Source organism: Nerophis ophidion, linkage group LG23 (assembly GCF_033978795.1).
Source record: "Nerophis ophidion isolate RoL-2023_Sa linkage group LG23, RoL_Noph_v1.0, whole genome shotgun sequence".
Taxonomy (NCBI): Eukaryota; Metazoa; Chordata; class Actinopteri; order Syngnathiformes; family Syngnathidae; genus Nerophis; species Nerophis ophidion.
In genome coordinates, this window is record NC_084633.1 from 14,856,203 (window position 1) to 14,878,807 (window position 22,605).

The following is a 22,605-nucleotide window of genomic DNA, read 5'->3' on the forward strand; positions in this document are numbered from 1 at the left end:
TTTAAAAATAATTCAGATTATGAAAAAGAAAAAATTGCCCAAGGCACAAAAGACAAAACAAAAGAGCTAGCATGGGAGCTAGAAGATAACAAGGCCTAGCATGGAGGCTAGCAAGTACAAAACTGGGGAACAAAAGTTGTTACTCGTTGTGTTGACACAAACTATGAATCCAGCCCGAATGAACCAAGGAGGCAAGCTTAAATCAAGACAGTAATTACAAAACAGGTGTGCATCCGGAACAAGTGGCAGGTGGAACTAATACGGAACTATGGTGACAAAACAAACAAGGAAGTGCAACCAGGAACTAAAGAAGTCAAACACAAACAGAATATAATACAAAAAGACTCAAAACCTAAACATAATATGATCCGGGCAGCGGATCATAACACATTGTCCTGTTGGAACACCCAACTGTGCCCAAGACCCAAACTCCGGGCTGATGATTTTAGATTTTCCCGAAGAATTTGGCTACCAAAAGCGCCTTTTTGCAGTGAAACTTGCCAATGGAGGTGTAACCAAATATTAACATTGCTGGATGTATACTTTTGACCCAGCAGATTTGCTCACATTTAAATGAATTCATAAAAGAACCAAACTTCATGAATGTTTTTTTGTGACCAAGTATGTGCTCCAATCACTCTATCACCAAAAAAAAATAAGAGTTGTAGAAATTATTGGAAACTCAAAAATGACTAAAATTAGCCACAGAAGAGCGATCCTGTCAAATACCGGGAAGAAAGGAGGCGGACTGGTGCAGAGTTTTGACAGACAGATACTGTCGACGTTGTGTTGCAGGGATAAAAAGAGTCGTGATTTACCTTGCCGAACCAGCCATGGCCAATCTCCTTGAGATAAAGTAGACTATGGCGGCTGAGGTCTGAAGATTTGAGAAGCTGGACTAGAAAAAAAAGACAAAAATACAAGATTTTTAGAATGTAGAAAGATACAAAGTCAAAGACAAAGGTCATCTTCAAACGCTATTGCAATTGGAGCAGGATCAGTTTGATAACAAAACAAATGCAACATCATATTGGATTTTTTTTTTTTTAATGTACAGTCATAGCTATAATGAAATGAAAAAAAACATATTGGTTTTAATCTCCCCAAAAATATATTTTTGCTTTTTTTTTGTAATAGGTACTTGAAAAAGTACTTTTGAAAAGTGCTGCCTTTGCAATTATCTTCAGTCTGTAAAAGAATAAATGTATCTCCAAGTTTAGTGAAAACAACAGCCAAAAATCTTTTTAGATACACACTTTTAATTTATATTAGGGGTCCCCAAAGTTTTTTGACTCAGGGGGCCGCATTAGGTTAAAAAAAAATTGGCTGGGGCCCAGGCTGTTTGTATATATATATATATATATATATATATATATATATATATATACATATATATATATATATATATATATATATATATATATATGTGTGTATATATATATGTATGTGTGTGTATATATGTATGTATGTGTGTGTGTATATATGTATATATATATATGTTTGTTTATATTTATATTTATGTGTGTGTATATATATGTTTTTGTGTATATATGTATATATATATGTATATATATATGTATTTATTTATATGCATATATATATATATATATGTGTGTGTACATATGTATATATATGTCTATATATATATATATATATATATATATATATGTGTGTATATATATATGTGTGTGTGTGTGTATGTATATATATGTATATATATTTATATATATCCATCCATCCATCCATTTTCTACCGCTTATTCCCTTTCGGGGTCGCGGGGGGCGCTGGCGCCTATCTCAGCTACATGTATTAATATATATATATATATATATATATATTAACTTGGGACTTCCTGTGGGTTGGATTTTGAACACTTGGGGATGTTTGGGCACCCCTGATTTAGATATTTGTTTTTTTCACAAATTTGCAAAAACATTTTTATTTGATAACAACTTTAATTTACACTTTTTAGCATTCAGGGACATTTTATCGAAAGCCAATCAGCGGTTTTAAATAATCAAAGATAAAAATGTGACAAATTTGGAGATAATCTACCTGACTTTCATTGGACAACAATTCACCTTTAATGACATTTCATAACATTTAAAATTGGGGAAAAAAAATAAATTAATCAAACACTGCCTTTACTCGTATGATCGCCAAATGGTGATTTACATTTTAAATTTTTGATTAAAAAAAAAGAAAAAGCTTTAAAAAGCTTGTTAAATTTGAAGGTTCTGAATTTTCATTCGGACACAAAAAAACATATCGACATTTCAATAGATGGAAAAATGCACTAACCAATAAACACGGATTTTATAATTGTTTCTATCTCATGAAAATGATCAAATTTGTGTGTGTTTAGATGTTGCAAAAAAAATATACCACATTTTGAGATGCATAATTTTCATTGGGCTATGACTTCACAGGCGCTACATAATATCTGTATATTTTGATATGCAAATCCCGCCATAGCTTTTACTGTCCTATGATGAAAAAAGTGTATCTCCACAAGGACTTCACAGGCACTACAAAATATCTGTATATTTTGATGTGCAATTTCTGAAATAGTTTTTACCATCCTATGATGAAAAACTTGCATCTCCACAAGGACTTCAAAGGCACTACATAATGTCTGTATATTTCGTTGTGCAAATTCCTCCAGTTTTTACCGTCCTATGATGAAAAACATGTATCTTGACAAGGACTTCACAGGCACTACATAATATCTGTATATTTCGATATGAAAAACTTGTATCGCCACAAGGACTTCACAGGCACTACATAATATCTGTATATTTCCTTGTGCAAAATCTGCCATAATGTTTACCGTCCTATGATGAAAAACGTGTATATCCGCAAGGACTTCACAGGTACTACATAATGTCTGTATATTTTTCGTTGTGCAAATTCTGCTTTAGTGTTTACCGTCATACACTGAAAAACAAATATCTCCACAAGGACTTCACAGGCACTACATAATATCTGTATATTTCGATATGAAAAACGTGTATCTCCACAAGGACTTCACAGACACTACATAATATATGTATATTTCGTTGTGAAAATTCCGCCAGTTTTTACCGTCCTATAATGAAAATCTTGTATCCTTACAAGGAATTAACAGGCACTACTTAATATAAGTATATTTCGTTGTGCAAATTCCGCCCATTTTTACCGTCCTATGATGAAAAAAGTGTATCTCCACGAGGACTTCACGGGCACTACATAATATCTGTATATTTCGATGTGCAAATTCTGCCAGTTTTTACCGTCCTATGAAAAAAAACGTGTATCTTCACAAGGATTTCAAAGGCACAACATAATATCTGTATGTTTCGATATGCAAATTCCGCTATAGTGTTTACCGTCCAATGATGAAAAACGTGTATCTGCATATGGACTTCACAGGCACTACATAATATCTGTATATTTCCATATGGAAATTTCTGTATCTCCAAAAGGACTTCACAGGCACTACATAATATCTGTATATTTCGATATGAAAAACTTGAAGCTTCAAAGGACTTCACGGCACTACATAATATCTGTATATTTTGTTGTGCAAATTCCGCCAGTTTTTACCGTCCTATGATGAAAAACGTGTATCTTCACAAGGATTTCAAAGGCACAACATAATATCTGTATATTTCGATATGAAAAATGTGTATCTTCACAAGGACTTCACAGGCACTACATAATATCTGTATATTTCGACGTGCAAATTTCGCCATAATTTTTACCATCCTATGATGAAAAACGTTTATTTTAACATGGACTTCAAAGGCCCTACATAATATCTGTATATTTCAATATGAAAAACTTGTATCTCCACAAGGACTTCACAGGCACTACATAATATCTGTATATTTCCTTGTGCAAATACCGCTACAGTTTTTACCGTCCTATCATGAAAAACGTGTATTTCAACATGGACTTCAAAGGCACTACATAATATCTGTATATCTCAATATGAAAAACCTGTATCTCCACAAGGACTTCACAGGCACTACATGATATCTGCATATTTCGATATGCAAATCCCGCCATATCCTTTACCGTCCTATGATGAAAAACGTGTATCTCCACAAGGACTTCACAGGCACTACATAATATCTGTATATTTCCATATGCAAATTATGCCATAGTGTTTACCATCATATGATGAAAAACAAGAATCTCCACAAGGACTTCACAGGCACTACATAATATCTGTATATTTCGATTGTGCAAATTCCGCCAGCTTTTACCGTCCTATGATGAAAAACGTGTATCTTGACAAGGACTTCACAGGCACAACATAATATATGTATATTTCGATATGCAAATTCTGCAATAATTTTTACCGTCCTGTGATGGAAAATGTGTATCTCAACATGGACTTCACAGGCACTACATAATATCTGTATATTTCGTTGTACAAATTTCGCCAGTTTTTACCGTCCAATGATGAAAACGTGTATCTCCACAAGGACTTCACAGGCACTACATAATATCTGTATATTTCGATATAAAAAACTTGTATCCCTACAAGGACTTCACAGGCACTACATAATATCTGTATATTTCGATATGCAAATTCCGCCATAGTGTTTACTGTCCTATGACGAAAAACGTGCATCTTCACAAGGACTTCACAGCCACTACATAATATCTTTATATTTCCATCCATCCATTCATTTTCTGCCGCTTATTCCCTTTAGGGGTTGCGGGGGGCGCTGGTGCCTATCTCAGCTACCCCGCCTTCCGCCCGGTTGTAGCTGAGATCTGTATATTTGGATGTGCAAATTCCGCCAGGTTTTACCGTCCTATGATGAAAAACGTGTATCTACACAAGGACTTCACAGGCACTACATAATATCTGTATGTTTCGATATGGAAATTCCTGTATCTGCACATGGACTTCACAGGCACTACATAATATCTGTGTATTTTGTTGTGCAAATTCCGCCAGTTTTTACCGTCCTATGATGAAAAACGTGTATCTCCACAAGGACTTCACAGGCACTACATAATATCTGTATATTTAGATGTGCAAATTCCGCCAGTTTTTACCGTCCTATGATGAAAAACGTGTATTTCAACATGGACTTCAAAGGCACTACATAATATCTGTATGTTTCGATATGGAAATTCCTGTATCTGCACATGGACTTCACAGGCACTACATAATATCTGTATATTTCCTTGTGCACATTCCGCCAGTTTTTATTGCCCTATGATGAAAACGTGTATCTCAACATGAACTTCAAAGGCACTACATAATATCTGTATATTTCGACGTGCAAATTCTGCCATAGTTTTTACCATCCAATGATGAAAAACGTGTATTTCAACACGGACTTGAAAGGCACTATATAATATCTGTATATTTCGATATGAAAAACTTGAAGCTTCAAAGGACTTCACGGCACTACATAATATCTGTATATTTTGTTGTGCAAATTCCGCCAGTTTTTACCGTCCTATGATGAAAAACGTGTATCTCCACAAGGACTTCACAGGCACTACATAATATCTGTATATTTCCATCCATCCATCCATTTCTACCGCTTATTCCCTTTTGGGGTTGCGGGGGGCGCTGGCGCCTATCTCAGCTACCCCACCTTCCGCCCGGTTGTAGCTGAGATCTGTATATTTAGATGTGCAAATTCCGCCAGTTTTTACCGTCCTATGATGAAAAACGTGTATTTCAACATGGACTTCAAAGGCACTACATAATATCTGTATGTTTCGATATGGAAATTCCTGTATCTGCACATGGACTTCACAGGCACTACATAATATCTGTATATTTCGACGTGCAAATTCCACCATAGTTTTTACCGTCCTATGATGAAAAACATGTATTTCAACATGGACTTCAAAGGCACTATATAATATCTGTATATTTCGATATGAAAAACTTGAAGCTTCAAAGGACTTCACGGCACTACATAATATCTGTATATTTTGTTGTGCAAATTCCGCCAGTTTTTACCGTCCTATGATGAAAAACGTGTATCTCCACAAGGACTTCACAGGCACTACATAATATATGTATATTTCGTTGTGCAAATTCCGCCAGTTTTTATTGCCCTATGATGAAAACGTGTATTTCAACATGGACTTCAAAGGCACTACATAGTATCTGTATATTTTGTTGTGCAAATTCCGCCAGTTTTTACCGTCCTATGATGAAAAACGTGTATCTCCACAAGGACTTCACAGGCACTACATAATATCTGTATATTTCGTTGTGCAAATTCCGCCAGTTTTTATTGCCCTATGATGAAAACGTGTATCTCAACATGAACTTCAAAGGCACTACATAGTATCTGTATATTTCGACGTGCAAATTCCACCATAGTTTTTACCGTCCTATGATGAAAAACATGTATTTCAACATGGACTTCAAAGGCACTATATAATATCTGTATATTTCGATATGAAAAACTTGAAGCTTCAAAGGACTTCACAGGCACTACATAATATCTGTATATTTTGTTGTGCAAATTCCGCCAGTTTTTACCGTCCTATGATGAAAAACGTGTATCTCCACAAGGACTTCACAGGCACTACATAATATCTGTATATTTCGTTGTGCAAATTCCGCCAGTTTTTATTGCCCTATGATGAAAACGTGTATTTCAACATGGACTTCAAAGGCACTATATAATATCTGTATATTTCGATATGAAAAACATGACGCTTCAAAGGACTTCACGGCACTACATAATGTCTGTATATTTTGTTGTGCAAATTCCGCCAGTTTTTACCGTCCTATGATGAATAACGTGTATCTCCACAAGGACTTCACAGGCACTACATAATATCTGTATATTTCGTTGTGCAAATTCCGCCAGTTTTTATTGCCCTATGATGAAAACGTGTATCTCAACATGGACTTCAAAGGCACTAAATAATATCTGTATATTTCGACGTGCAAATTCCACCATGGTTTTTACCATCCTATGATAAAAAACGTGTATTTCAACATGGACTTCAAAGGCACTATATAATATCTGTATATTTCGATATGAAAAACTTGAAGCTTCAAAGGACTTCACGGCACTACACAATATCTGTATATTTTCTTGTGCAAATTCCGCCAGTTTTTACCGTCCTATGATGAATAACGTGTATCTCCACAAGGACTTCACAGGCACTACATAATATCTGTATATTTCGTTGTGCAAATTCCGCCAGTTTTTATTGCCCTATGATGAAAATGTGTATCTCAACATGGACTTCAAAGACACTACATAATATCTGTATATTTCGTTGTGCAAATTCCGCCAGTTTTTATTGCCCTATGATGAAAACGTGTATCTCCACAAGGACTTCACAGGCACTACATAATATCTGTATATTTCGACGTGCAAATTCCGCCATAGTTTTTACCATTCTATGATGAAAAACGTGTATTTCAACATGGACGTCAAAGGCACTATATAATATCTGTATTTTTCGATATGAAAAACATGAAGCTTCAAAGGACTTCACGGCACTACATAATGTCTGTATATTTTGTTGTGCAAATTCCACCGTTTTTTACCGTCCTATGATGAAAAACGTGTATCTCCACAAGGACTTCACAGGCACTACATAATATCTGTATATTTCGATATGCAAATTCCGCCATAGTTTTAGTCATCTGTTGATGAAAAGCCTGTATCTCAACATTGATGGTTGATACAGGCTTTTCTTTCAGGTGTATATACCTTTTACTTAAAGTACGAAAAAGTCCCATGCAGAAAAGTGAAGACAGGTCGGGTTTGAAGACTTGTGGACTGAAGTAAAGTCTAAGACCCCAAAGCTATAGAGTAGACACACCCTGGACGAGACCATTACCTCGCTGGATCCTCATACTTGCGACGCCAAGGTGACGGAGCGCCGGCGCGGCCCGCCACTCTGAAAACAAAGTCCAGCTCCGGAGCGTGAGAACCGAGAGCCCCCGGCGTCCACCCGGGGCGTCTCGCAGTCATTGCGTGTGTGTGAGAAACTGAAGGCCTCCCGAACCCTGCCGCAGCTGAACAAGCTGGCCCTCCCGTCTCTCCCGGTCCGTCCCCCCATGCCGCCATGCGCAAACACCGGACCGCTGCTTCTTCAGCTGTCACACCAACATCTCCCGGTTGCTCCCCCGTCTTGGTATGGTGCCATCTGACGCTCCGGCTGGCCGTGCATCTCCAAGACACCCATCCCCGAGGGACATAAGCCCACCCCATCCCCTCCGGACCCCCACCCGGCAGCATTCCTCAGCCCAAGTGGACACAAAAACATCTCTGTAAGACGCAGAAAAGACCTCTGTCACACTCAGCACCCTTATCTCAAGGCCCCCGCCTTCCATTGTAGGTCACGGTGCGTGCCACCACCCTCCGCCACAGACCGCTCTCTGTATCGGCCCAATAATGGCAGTCCTCCTCTGCCGCGTTCCACAGACGTTCCCGCCCGGGCCTTATTGCTGACCCACTGGCCATCCTCGCCTAAATGGATTCCATTGTTGGTCTTGCTCACTGTCTCCTGGTACCCCGGCATACACTCCAGTGTGTGTGTGTGCGCGCACACAAGGTCCATTGAGCCACCGGAACGCCCGGGCAGAGGTTGTCACGGCGATAACAATCCCACACTTCTCCAGCCTTAAACATGCACCACAGAGACAAATTGAGGCGTGGGTATTTAATCCAAATGAGGAATGTGTGAGTGTCATTCCTGCAGACCAGGGTTTTTCAACCAGTCTGGTGTGCCGTGGTAGATTGTCTAATAACCTTTTTGGGTTAAAATTGTTTTCAAACCAGTAATTATAGTCTGCAAATGATGTGTTGTTGTTGAGTGTCGATGCTGTCTCGAGCTCAGCAGAGTAACCGTGTAATACTCTTCCATATAACACATTTAATAACAATGTGACCTCGGACTACGTTAAGGTAACGTGTGGAGTTCCTCAGGGTTCGGTCCTTGGCCCTGCACTCTTCAGCATCTACATGCTGCCGCTAGGTGACATCATACGCAAATACGGTATTAGCTTTCACTGCTATGTTGATGACACCCAACTCTACATGCCCCTAAAGCTGACCAACACGCCGGATTGTAGTCAGCTGGAGGCGTGTCTTAATGAAATTAAACAATGGATGTCCGCTAACTTTCTGCAACTCAACGCCAAAAAAACGGAAATGCTGATTATCGGTCCTGCTGGACACCGACCTCTATTTAATGATACAACTCTAACATTTGACAACCAAACCATTAAACAAGGCAACACGGTAAAGAATCTGGGTGTTATCTTTGACCCAACTCTCTCCTTTGAGTCACACATTAAAAGCGTTACTAAAACGGCCTTCTTTCATCTCCGTAATATCGCTAAAATTCGCTCCATTCTGTCCACTAAAGATGCTGAGATCATTATCCATGCGTTTGTTACGTCTCGTCTCGATTACTGTAACGTATTATTTTCGGGTCTCCCCATGTCTAGCATTAAAAGATTACAGTTGGTACAAAATGCGGCTGCTAGACTTTTGACAAGAACAAGAAAGTTTGATCACATTACGCCTGTACTGGCTCACCTGCACTGGCTTCCTGTGCACTTAAGATGTGACTTTAAGGTTTTACTACTTACGTATAAAATACTACACGGTCTAGCTCCATCCTATCTTGCCGATTGTATTGTACCATATATCCCGGCAAGAAATCTGCGTTCAAAGGACTCCGGCTTAATAGTGATTCCCAAAGCCCCAAAAAAGTCTGCGGGCTATAGAGCGTTTTCATTTCGGGCTCCAGTACTCTGGAATGCCCTCCCGGTAAAAGTTCGAGATGCCACCTCAGTAGAAGCATTTAAGTCTCACCTTAAAACTCATTTGTATACTCTAGCCTTTAAATAGACTCCCTTTTTAGACCAGTTGATCTGCCGTTTCTTTTCTTTTTCTTCTATGTCCCACTCTCCCTTGTGGAGGGGGTCCGGTCCGATCCGGTGGCCATGTACTGCTCGCCTGTGTATCGGCTGGGGACATCTCTGCGCTGCTGATCCGCCTCCGCTTGGGATGGTTTCCTGCTGGCTCCGCTGTGAACGGGACTCTCGCTGCTGTGTTGGATCCGCTTTGGACTGGACTCTCGCGACCGTGTTGGATCCATTATGGATTGAACTTTCACAGTATCATGTTAGACCAGCTCGACATCCATTGCTTTCCTCCTCTCCAAGGTTCTCATAGTCATCATTGTCACCGACGTCCCACTGGGTCATTATTGTCACCGATGTCCCACTGGGTGTGAGTTTTACTTGCCCTTATGTGGGCCTACCGATGATGTCGTAGTGGTTTGTGCAGCCCTTTGAGACACAAGTGATTTAGGGCTATATAAGTAAACATTGATTGATTGATTGATTGATATCAGTAGGTGGCAACCGGTGCTAATTGATTTGTAGATGTTGGAAACAGCGGGAGGCAACGTGCAGGTAAAATTGTGTCTAATGCTTAAACCAAAACTAAACTTTTAGTTTTGATTCATTGCTGTATGTAGAAGTTGCTGGTTGCATCAACTCCGTTACTTTAATGTTCTTTGTGGTCTTTGATGTTTGATGTTTCCCTCTTACAGAATAGAATAGAATGAACTTTATTGTCATTATATTTGCATATAACGAGATTAAAGACTCCAACTTAAGGTGCGGTAGTGGGAACAAATAGGGGGTGAAATAAATGACATACGAGGTAAAAAGGAAAAACTAACAATTGAAATAAACAGACTACTATCCAATAAAAATAATAATCAATACTGTACAATATACAAAACACTATAGAAATACAAAATACAAAATACTGTACAATATACAGAACAAGACAGGAGTACCGAAGTAATAAATAACAATCAGTGTCGGACGTATTGCACTCGAAGGGTAGTATTGCACAGGGCATTATATTGTAAAGAGGTGAATTATTATTATTATAAGTTAGAGTTCAACATGGTGACAGCTTTGGGAAAGAAGCTGTCTCTGAGCCTGTTTGTTCTGGCTCTGATGCACCTGTAGCGCCTGCCTGATGGTAGCAAGTCGAACAGGTGGAAGCCAGGGTGTGTGCTGTCCTTGGTTATGTTTTTTGCTCTGTTGAGGTAACGGGAGTTGTGTAAGTCCTTCAGGGAGGGCAGGGGACAACCGATGATTTTTTTTGTGCAGACTTTATGACCCTCTGAATCGCCTGTTTGTCTGCTTCAGTGCAGCTGGCGTACCACACTGTTATGCAGTACGTCAGCAGGCTCTCGACAGCCGAGCGATAGAAGTTTGATCACATTACGCCTGTACTGGCTCACTTGCACTGGCTTCCTGTGCACTTAAGATGTGACTTTAAGGTTTTACTAATTACGTATAAAATACTACACGGTCTAGCTCCAGCCTATCTTGCCGATTGTATTGTACCATATGTCCCGGCAAGAAATCTGCGTTCAAAAGGCTCCGGCTTATTAGTGATTCCCAGAGCCCAAAAAAAGTCAGCGGGCTATAGAGCGTTTTCCGTTCGGGCTCCAGTACTCTGGAATGCCCTCCCGGTAACAGTTCGAGATGCTACCTCAGTAGAAGCATTTAAATCTCACCTTAAAACTCATCTGTATACTCTAGCCTTTAAATAGACCTCCTTTTTAGACCAGTTGATCTGCCGCTTCTTTTCTTTCTCCTATGTCCCCTCCTCCCTTGTGGAGGGGGTCCGGTCCGATGACCATGGATGAAGTACTGGCTGTCCAGAGTCGAGACCCAGGATGGACCGCTCATCGGGACCCAGGATGGACCGCTCGCCTGTATCGGTTGGGGACATCTCTACGCTGCTGATCCGCCTCCGCTTGAGATGGTTTCCTGTGGACGGGACTCTCGCTGCTGTCTTGGATCCGCTTTGAACTGAACTCTCGCGGCTGTGTTGGAGCCACTATGGATTGAACTTTCACAGTATCATGTTAGACCCGCTCGACATCCATTGCTTTCGGTCCCCTAGAGGGGGGGGTTGCCCACATCTGAGGTCCTCTCCAAGGTCTCTCATAGTCAGCATTGTCACTGGTGTCCCACTGGATGTGAATTCTCCCTGCCCACTGGGTGTGAGTTTTCCTTGCCCTTTTGTGGGTTCTTCCGAGGATGTTGTAGTCGTAATGATTTGTGCAGTCCTTTGAGACATTTGTGATTTGGGGCTATATAAATAAACATTGATTGATTGATTGATTGATTGAAGGTCACCATCAGCTGCCTCTCCAGTCTGTTCTTCCTCAGCACCCTCAGGAAATGGAGTCTCCGCTGGGCCTTCCGGATGACCGCAGTTGCATTTTGGGTCCAGGACAGGTCAGCAGATACGAGGGTGCCGAGGAACTTAAAGGAGCTGACTCTCTCCACCTCCTCGCCGTTGATGTAGAGGGGGGCGGGGTCTGCAGTGTTTTTCCTGAAGTCAAAGATGAGTTCCTTGGTTTTTGTGGTGTTCAGTGCCAAATTATTCACTGAACACCACACATGTGTGTAAGAGGGATGTGTACTATGGCTATTAGTTGTTTTTTTTCCCTTGGCCTCAGTCTGACCCCCTCTCCAAGGCCCAGGCTTAGACCGATTTTTTTAAATTTTATTTTAATCTTCTATTTTTTTCTCCCATTCCCCCCCACTTGTTTACCTGTATCTCACCTTTTTTGTAAGGGGCGTTGGAAGCCGGCAGACCCGTCAGCTGTCCTGTTCTGTCTCCCTGTAATGTTTGTCTGATCTTGAATGGGATTGTGCTGAACATTTTAATTTTCCTGACGGAATAAATAAAGTACTATCTATCTCAGGGGTGGGCATTACGTCGATCGCGATCGACTGGTCGATCTCGGAGGGTGTGTCAGTCGATCTCAAGCCAGGCATTAAAAAATATACATTAAAAATGAGCAATCATCAATCATACCAAGACTTCACTTTCGTCAGTTGTTTGACATTCTCGGCACCCGAGGATCTTGTGAGATGACGCTGGCTGCTGCGAGCTCATATTTAAGAAAAAAAATCACTAACAGGGCGGACGCAGAGAAACACATTTTATTTCTAGAGACTCCGTACCTACCGTCAAAACTCTAAAGACCGACTGCACAGTTCCTGTCTTCACCATAAAAGACCTGTTTCATCCTGCCTGTGCTAACAAAATAAGAGTCTCAGAAAGCTAGCTAGCAAGCTACGGAGTTTGATGCCAATGTATTTCTCCCCCGCCCTCAGCGACCGCTTTCTCACTTGCTTGCCCACCCGCACAGTCACTGACGTCACTCACCTGCTGCCAGACATTAAAGGGCCACACACATATGCTACTCTCATAACAAAGTGTTTAAAAACGAGTATGCAAGTTGGACAAATGAGATGCCAAATCCAACCACTTTCATGTGGTATTGTACAGAAAGGACAACTTTTTTTCTCCTCCATTTGAAAATGCGGACGTTATCAGCACCACTGTCTAATTCCAATCAATGCAAGTCATCAGAATCAGGTAATACACCAACTTATATTCTTGTCTTCATGAAAGAAAGGAATCTATGTGTGTTAAACATGCTTGTATTATCATTAAACACCATTAACTTGTTAACAAAAATGTCTCTTTCATAAATAAATAAATATAAATTATAAATAGGAATGAGGTAGATCTCCTCGACTTGGTCAATTGAAAAGTAGCTCGCCTGCAGAAAAAGTGTGAGCGCCCCTGATCTATCTCATCTAAAAAGTGAGTACCCCTAAGAAAAGGCATTGAAGCTTAGGGATGGCTATTGTCACACCCCGCCTCGGGTGAAGGTAATGCAACCTTTGCAAACCAGACTTTAAATCAAAGATGGCAAGTCACGCAGTTGGCAACAGTTTACAAACATTTATTTAAATCCTAAAAAGTGTCAAGAGGTGAACAAAAACAGGAAGACAAAGCAACCACAATCCCAGTAGATGTTTGATGCATGTAGCGCGAAACTCTTGCTCAGGACAGAGAACCTCCTCTGGCTGAGACAGACAGTAAGACTGGCCGAAAAATGGCATTTTCCCACTTAAATAGCCCATAGCCCCGCCCACAAGCTGGGACCAATTTGACAGGGGAATTAAGAAATCAGTTATTTTGTAATTTACACCATAAATAACCATCACATGTCTAAAAAGGGTGTGCTTTGTGGACTTGGAGAAGGCATTCGACCGTGTCCCTCGGGAAGTCCTGTGGGGAGTGCTCAGAGAGTATGGGGTATCGGACTGTCTTATTGTGGCGGTCCGTTCCCTGTATGATCAGTGTTGGTAGTAAGTCTGACACGTTTCCAGTGAGGGTTGGACTCCGCCAAGGCTGCCCCTTTGTCACCGATTCTGTTCATAACATTTATGGACAGAATTTCTAGGCGCAGTCAAGTTGTTGAGGGGTTCCGGTTTGGTGGCCGCGGGATTAGGTCTCTGCTTTTTGCAGATGATGTGGTCCTGATGGCTTCATCTGGCCGGGATCTACAGCTCTCACTGGATCGGTTCAGTGTGAAGCGGCCGAAATGAGAATCAGCACCTCCAAATCCGAGTCCATGGTTCTCTCCCGGAAACGGGTGGAGTGCCATCTCCGGGTTGGGGAGGAGACCCTGCCCCAAGTGGAGGAGTTCAAGTACCTAGGAGTCTTGTTCACGAGTGAGGGAAGAGTGGATCGTGAGATCGACAGGCGGATCGGTGCGGCGTCTTCAGTAATGCGGACGTTGTACCGATCTGTTGTGGTGAAGAAGGAGCTGAGCCGGAAGGCAAAGCTCTCAATTTACCGGTCGATCTACGTTCCCATCCTCATCTATGGTCATGAGCTTTGGGTCATGACCAAAAGGATAAGATCACGGGTACAAGCGGCCGAAATGAGTTTCCTCCGCCGTGTGGCGGGGCTCTCCCTTAGAGATAGGGTGAGAAGCTCTGTCATCCGGAAGGAACTCAAAGTAAAGCCGCTGCTCCTCCACATCGAGAGGAGCCAGATGAGGTGGTTCGGGCATCTGGTCAGGATGCCACCCGAACGCCACCCGAGGGAGGTGTTTAGGGCACGCCTAACCGGTAGGAGGCCACGGGGAAGACCCAGAACATGTTGGGAAGACTATGTCTCCCGGCTGGCCTGGGAACGCCTCGGGATCCCCCGGGAAGAGCTAGACGAAGTGGCTGGGGAGAGGGAAGTCTGGGCTTCCCTGCTTAGGCTGCTACCCCCGCGACCCGACCTCGGATAAGCGGAAGGAGATGGATGGATGTCTAAAAAGTATTCACATGGTACTTTTGCATTTTTAAAGCAGTCATTTTTGCACACAGTAATTTCAGGTTTAGACAATACAACTTTCAAATGTCCAGTGTCTCTCAGCAACACCCAGCTCCTGAAAGTCATGGTTTGGCCCAAATTAGGCCTGATTAGTCAAAGCAGGTGTGCTCAGCTACATAAAGCCTTCAGCCCCACCCGGACTCTTTTAGCCACACATGCAGAGCCCTGGTGAGTGACAGCTTACAATTTGTTTGTTGAGCATGCTTTCCACTGACTAAACAAAAATGTGCATAGTTTGAGAGGAAGCCAAAGGTCAGACAGTGACAGTGTGGGGTCAAACCCTCACTGCTATGCAGAACGAAACTAAAACTGAACTGGCTACAAAGTAAACAAAAACAGAATGCTGGACGACAGCAAAGACTTACTATGGAGCAAAGAAGGCGTCCACAAGGTACATCTGTACATGACATGACAATCAACAATGTCCCCACAAAGAATGATAAAAACAACTGAAATATTCTTGATTGATAAAAACAAAGTAGATGCGGTAAATATCGCTCAAAGGAAGACATGAAACTGCTACAGGAAAATAACAAAAAGAGAAAACGCCACCAAAATAGGAGTACAAGACAAGAATTAAAACACTACACACAGGAAAACCGCAAAAAAGTCCTAATAAGTCAGGGTGTGATGTGACAGGTGGTGACAGTACACCTAATTTGAGACAAGAGCTATAGTGACGCATGCTTGGTTATGTTTTAAAGTCATATCCAACAATTGCGACGGCTTTTTACCGTCAACTGAGTTTCGTTTTTCAATGATTTATGCTGGTGGTGTTTTTTCAACGCCAAAAATGTGCCTTGGCTTTCTCCAACCACCGTACAGCAAACTGCTACAAACCCCTGGAAGAAGACGATGGCCTCGCCAGACTTGGAGGATGTCCATGCATTTTTTTTTTTTTTTAAACTTATAGAAAAAAAAAACTGCAGACACAAAACTCTAGACATTGTAAACGGCAACTTTCCGGGTTTTAGAAAGCCACAAATAAAATCAAGCATATAAATTGGGATAGTAAGAGATTCATCAAAGTTGGAGAATTATGGAATCACTCAACTCTGAGGGGAAAAAAATGGCAGAAATGTACAAAACCACGAACCAGTGAAGTTTGCACATTGTGTAAATAATAAATAAAAACAGACTACAATGATTTGCAAATCCTTTTCAACCAATATTCAATTGAATAGACTGCGGAGACAAGATATTTAAAGGCCTACTGAAATGAGATTTTCTTATTTAAACGGGGATAGCAGGTCCATTCTATGTGTCATACTTGATCATTTCGCGATATTGCCATATTTTTGCTGAAAGGATTTAGTAGAGAACATCCACGATAAAGTTCGCAACTTTTGGTCGCTAATAAAAAAGCCTTGCCTGTATTGGAAGTAGCAGACGATGTGTGCGTGACTTCACGGGTTGTGGAGCTCCTCACATATGAACATTGTTTACAATCATGGCCACCAGCAGCGAGAGCGATTCGGACCGAGAAAGCGACGATTTCCCCATTAATTTCAGCGAGGATGAAAGATTTGTGGATGAGGAAAGTGAGAGTGAAGGACTAGAAGAAAAAAAAACTAGACGCCAGAGCGATTAAGATGTTATTAGACAAATTTACTAGGATAAGTCTGTAAAATCCTTTATTTGCTTATTGTGTTACTGGTGTTTTAGTGAGATTATACGGTCGTGCCTGTACAACCTGAAAGTCGGAGGGGTGTGGCCACGGATGTGGTGACCGCCAGTGTCTCCGAGGGAAGCCACGTTTCTCGACGAGGCAAAGGCAGCCGGTCGGGCCGGGCTGAGATTTTTTTTTTTTCCCCTCCAACAACGGTGGAAGCCTCCGACGGTCGGAGGCGGCCGGTGGGAGGAGGCAAGAGAGTTTCTGTTGCCATCCTACACAATGCGGCGAAGAAGCAATGCCTTAAGTTGTCTTTAATAAGTTAACAACATGTCTGACACGTTAAAAAAGTGTAATAGTGCCGATATGTTGGATATAATTGTCGAACTAGATACGATGTGTTCAAGTCATTCAGGCAGACGGGAGTCTCCCTCTGGTGGACATTTTTGGACATTACCGTTAGATTTTCATATGTCATTGTAGACAAATATGTACAGTGTTGTGTCTCTTTGTTCTTTTCAGTTTTTCACCATCTTCTCTATGAAGACTTGTCAAAAGTAAATGGTCAAGCTTACGACGACGTTCTCTTCATTGACTCCGGTTTGGCTCGTTGTTGAGTTGGCGTTTTTACACGTCTCAGCCTTGCCTGTACCGGAAGTAGCAGACGATGTGCGCGTGACGTCACGGGTTGTGGAGCTCCTCACATTGTTTACAATCATGGCCACCAGCTGCGAGGGCGATTCTGACCGAGAAAGCGACGATTTCCCCATTAATTTCAGCGAGGATGAAAGATTGGTGGATGAGGAAAGTGAGAGTGAAGGACTAGAAAAAAAAAAAATAACTAGACGCCAGAGCGATTCAGATGTTATTAGACAAATTTACTAGGATAAGTCTGTAAAATCCTTTATCTGCTTATTGTGTTACTGGTGTTTTAGTGAGATTATACGGTCGTGCCTGTACAACCTGAGAGTCGGAGGGGTGTGGCCACGGATGTGGTGACCGCCAGTGTCTCCGAGGGAAGCCACGTTTCTCGACGAGGCGAAGGCAGCCGGTCGGGCCGGGCTGAGATTTATTTTTTTATCCCCTCCAACAACGGTGGAAGCATCCGACGGTCGGGGGCGGCCGGTGGGAGGAGGCAAGAGAGTTTCTGTTGCCATCCTACACAATGCGGCGAAGAAGCAATGCCTTAAGTTGTCTTTAATAAGTTAACAACATGTCTGACACGTTAAAAAAAAGTGAAATAGTGTCGATATGTTGGATATAATTGTCGAACTAGATACGATGTGTTCAAGTCATTCATGCAGGCGGGAGTCTCCCTCTGGTGGACATTTTTGGACATTACCGTTACATTTTCATATGTCATTGTAGACAAATATGTACAGAGGCAATAAGTCTTTGTTCTTTTCAGTTTTTCACCATCTTCTCTATGAAAACTTGTCAAAAGTAAATGGTGAAGCTTACAACGACGTTCTCTTAATTGATTCCGGTTTGGCTTGGTGTTGAGTTGGCGTTTTTACACGTCTCACGAGAACACTAAAATGACATTGACATTATGTAGCATTCTTCAAGGAAATGTTTTACAGTTTTTGCTCTTTGGCATGATGCATTATCCCCAGAAAAGTGTCCAAAATGTTGAAGATGTAATGACAGCTATCTGCCAGTATATTCAGCCTCATATCGTCAATGACAGGGGAAAATAGCATGTTTTCTTAACCTTCGTCTTGTGTTAGGGTCGGCACCGACCCGTTTTAGTTTTTAAATGCATAAAAACACCACATACATTTATTTTTTTTTGCATCAACGCTTTTTGACTTTGTCAGGAACCTCTTTGTCAACAAAATAAAACATTTTAATTTTTTTCACTAAATTATAAAATGCTCTGGTAGAAATTATGCCCTTGGTGTTGTTAGGGTCGGTTTCGACCCGGTTATAAAAATAAGATGATAAAGCAATGATAAGAGCCAAAACTAAACACACTGACAGCCAGCTCCTCTCCCAATCATGTGAGCTTTAGTGGATTCTCATTTTACCTTGTTATCCTGTACAAAAACAAACAAAAGACGGACACTAAAAGTGTCACTTTTTGCCACTCTGATTGTTTTTTTATTAGTTTTGGAACTAGTAATCTATTTCTCTTGGTTTCATTTGCTTGATTGGTTGTTTGTTTGATGTTGGATTTCTGTTGCTGAAAAAAATACTTTTTAGCTTTTTTCTTGAAGTAAATATATATGGGTCGAAATTGACCCGTAACACCATAGATGTTACTATAGTTAAAATTCTTAAAATGAAAAAAATAAACAAAACACATTTATTTAAGAGATGTGTTCTAATACCCCTTAGTAATAGTTAGGTAACACAACAACCTTTTTTTATTCATATGATTCTCTTGGGGTTCGTTTTACCATTTTTAAAAATTGAAATGGAGGGGTATACTGACAAAATAAGGCCCAATGGCCCAAACCAAAAATATTAAAACCAATATTTTCAAGGATAAGGAAGCCTAACAAGGTAACCAAGAGATGAGAAACAAATTGGACGATAGATCATTGTTTTTAGTGTATTTTACAGCTGATTTAAAACATGGGTCAAAACAGACCCGTTAACATAAGAGATGGTAACAGAAAGCTAACACAAGAGGAAGGTTAAGGCAGTCGTCTTCATAAATCTCATCGGAACGGCACCAAAAAATAAGTTCCAGCATCATCACCTTGCATGTTCAATGCAGATATGAGATTCATGACTGAATAAGACTTCAATCCAGTCTTCAATAGGCAACAATTGCTTTTCCTTACACAATTGGAACCTTGTTTTTTTCTGTAAAATTGTTAATGATGGCTTTCATTTAGCTTTTCTGTATTTTCTTGAGGCACTTTCTGACAGTTTGGTCAAAAACGGTGACTCCATTTTCCACCCATTTGTTTCATTATCTATTTTGCTCTGCATTTCCTGTTTTTAACACACATTGCTTTACGTTTTATGTTATGATGTTTTCCTTGGTCTACCAGTGTGTTGTTTAGAACGTTCCCATGTTGTTTGTACTTGGTCCAGATTCTGGAAGCAGCTGATTGTGAACGATCAACATCTTCTGCAACATTCTCTAATGTTTTTGTCATGATCCGTAGTCTGGATCATGTTTAGTTTAGTTATTTTCTGTTAGTTTGGACTCCCTTTGTTGTTTGTGTACCTTTTTGTGAGTCAGTTTGGTCACCATGGCAACATATTAATTTCACCTGCTGAGGGTTCCAGACGCACACCTGTTTTTGTTAATTACTTCCTTATTCAAGCCTGCCTTGTCCCGTCAGTCGGTCTTGGTCCCTTGTTTGCGGTATGCAACTGTTTCGTTGGTAATTCTAGATTTCTTGTTACCTGATCCTGTGCTAGTGTTAGCATTAGCTTCTGTGCTTTCGCCACGCGTTTCTTTTCGTCTGTTTTTGTACCAGTGTTTTGTTATTAAATCATTCTTACCTTTTAGTTGTTGTCCGGAGTGTCTATGTTTGCGTTGGAGGAACGATCCCGCATTAAAATGCGACCCCCACGTGACAGTTTTACCTTCTTGAAGAGGTTCGATAACCCTCTCCTTTGTTTCAATTGACATATCTGGTGTTGGAGCCATGATTCATGTCAACCCACCTGTTGCAACAGCCCTCCAAAATGTGAACACTGATTTATTCCGATGCAGGCGGTAGCTTTGGAAATCACAGTTTACAGGGTGATTCCATCATTTCCTCCCCAGATTTAAGGGATTTATATTCTTGATTTCCTTTAGTGTTCAAAGCCAGACAGTTGCCATTAGAAATTACAATAATTTTGTATCATGTCTGTTTTCCGTTTTTTTTTTTTCTACAAAATTAAACAATTGACTGAACATCCTACAAGTCCGGTGACTCCATCAATTTCCCATGTAGTTGTGTAATCTGAAGCTAACAACACAGCTACACAATCCAATAAACTGTATTGTATACTTATCGGAGAACAGGGTTATTTAGCTTCCCATCAAAACATCCACCAAGAGTCAATTTTAAATTAAAACCTAATAGTTTTGAGTCGTGCACCCTCCTCATTTTCCAACTCCTGGTAACAAAGACACTCTTACAAAGCGTGACAACCAACCCCATCACCAGCGCGGTTGTCCCACTGTTGTTGTTTTTTTTGTTCGGCAAAATCTTTAAAATGGCATGTCGAAATGTAATTGCAGTGACAAGTGGAAAATGACATAACTGAATGCATCTGGAGTATGCATAGAAATGAGCAAGAAATTTTATAAAAAGAAAAAAAAAGAGTATTGTGTTATTTGCAATTTTATAATTAATTAAAAATGTTTTCACTATTTTATGTTTTTATTCATTTAATAATGAATTGTTAATATTTTTACACATTAAGAATATAAATATTTTTTAGATTTAGAATTATATATATATATATATATATATATATATATATATATATATATATATATATATATATATGTATATATATATATATATGTATATATATATATATATGTATATATATATATATATGTATGTATATATATATATATGTATGTATATATATCTATATGTATATATATATATATCTATATATATATGTGTGTGTGTATATAAATACTGGATATATATATATATATATACATATATATATATATACTGTGTGTATATATATGTATATATATACTGTATATAAATACTGTATATATATATATATATATATACACTGTGTGTATATATATATATATATATATATATAAATATATATATATATATATGTGTGTGTGTGTATATGTATACACAGTTGTGATCAAAATTATTCAACCCCCAGATGATTTTCGGCATACTGGAGTCTATTTTTACTTGTGCCTGGTAGTCAGAAGTGGGGTGCGCCTGGGAGTTCTGGCATGGAGACCTTCATCTCGTAGTGCGCGCCTTATTGTCTGGGACGAAACCTGCGTTCCCCCCTCTGCAATGTCCTGTTGTAGTTCCTCAGCTGTTACCCGGGGGTTTTTCACCACTGTACGCTTCAAATACCGGACAGCAGTTGCACACAGCATCTTCTTTCTACCACGTCCAGGTAGTGTTTCCACTGTGCCTTTAGCTTTAAACTTGCGAATTATGCTCCCAACTGTGTCTCTTGGAATGTGTAGTGTTTTCGCTATTTTCTTGTATCCATATCCTTTCTTAGGAAGAGAAATTACTTCTTTGACCACTCCCTGGACTTCACCATGTTGCAAATACACCATTGACCATCTACGAGAAGCTGAGCGTCACAGACTTTTTCAATGAGTTTAATTGTTGCTCGTTATGGTTCTAATCACATCTACAGGTGTTTTCAACACCTGATTGAAAAGACCTTATTCAAATTCTGTTCTTAAGAGTTATGATCTTCAAGGGGTTGAATAATTTTGTCAATGAAATATCAAGATAAATGACACTGTTTGGTATGTTACAAAATATGATGTTGTAATTCAAGTGGCATTTGTCTATTTAATGCATCTTTATTTGATATGACTATAAACAAAATACGGAATAAATGTCCAACTTGCTAAAACACCAAAATTGTGTGGGGGTTGAATAATTTTGATCACAACTGTATACGTATATATATATATATATATATATATATATATATATATATATATATATATATATATATATATGTGTGTATATATGAGTGTGTATATATGTATATACATATATGTGTATATATGTACATACATGTACTGTATGTGTATATATATATATATATATATACACATGTATA

General features: G+C 40.0%; 1 protein-coding gene across 2 annotated transcripts in view; it reads right to left on the reverse strand.

Annotated features, from left to right (window-relative positions):
* The window catches only part of aatka (apoptosis-associated tyrosine kinase a), an 86,614-nt gene that overhangs the window by 11,629 nt on the left and 52,380 nt on the right, over positions 1-22,605 (reverse strand). The window contains exons 1-2 of one of the 2 annotated variants that reach the window (XM_061884948.1): positions 7,834-8,153; positions 819-898 (exon numbers count right to left, since the gene is read on the reverse strand). In XM_061884948.1, coding sequence (XP_061740932.1) covers positions 819-898; positions 7,834-7,849 — 96 coding nt within the window. In that variant the 5' untranslated portion in view covers positions 7,850-8,153. Of the gene's footprint in view, positions 1-818; positions 899-7,833; positions 8,154-22,605 lie in introns of those variants that run through there. The other variant, XM_061884947.1, reaches the window with a different exon arrangement.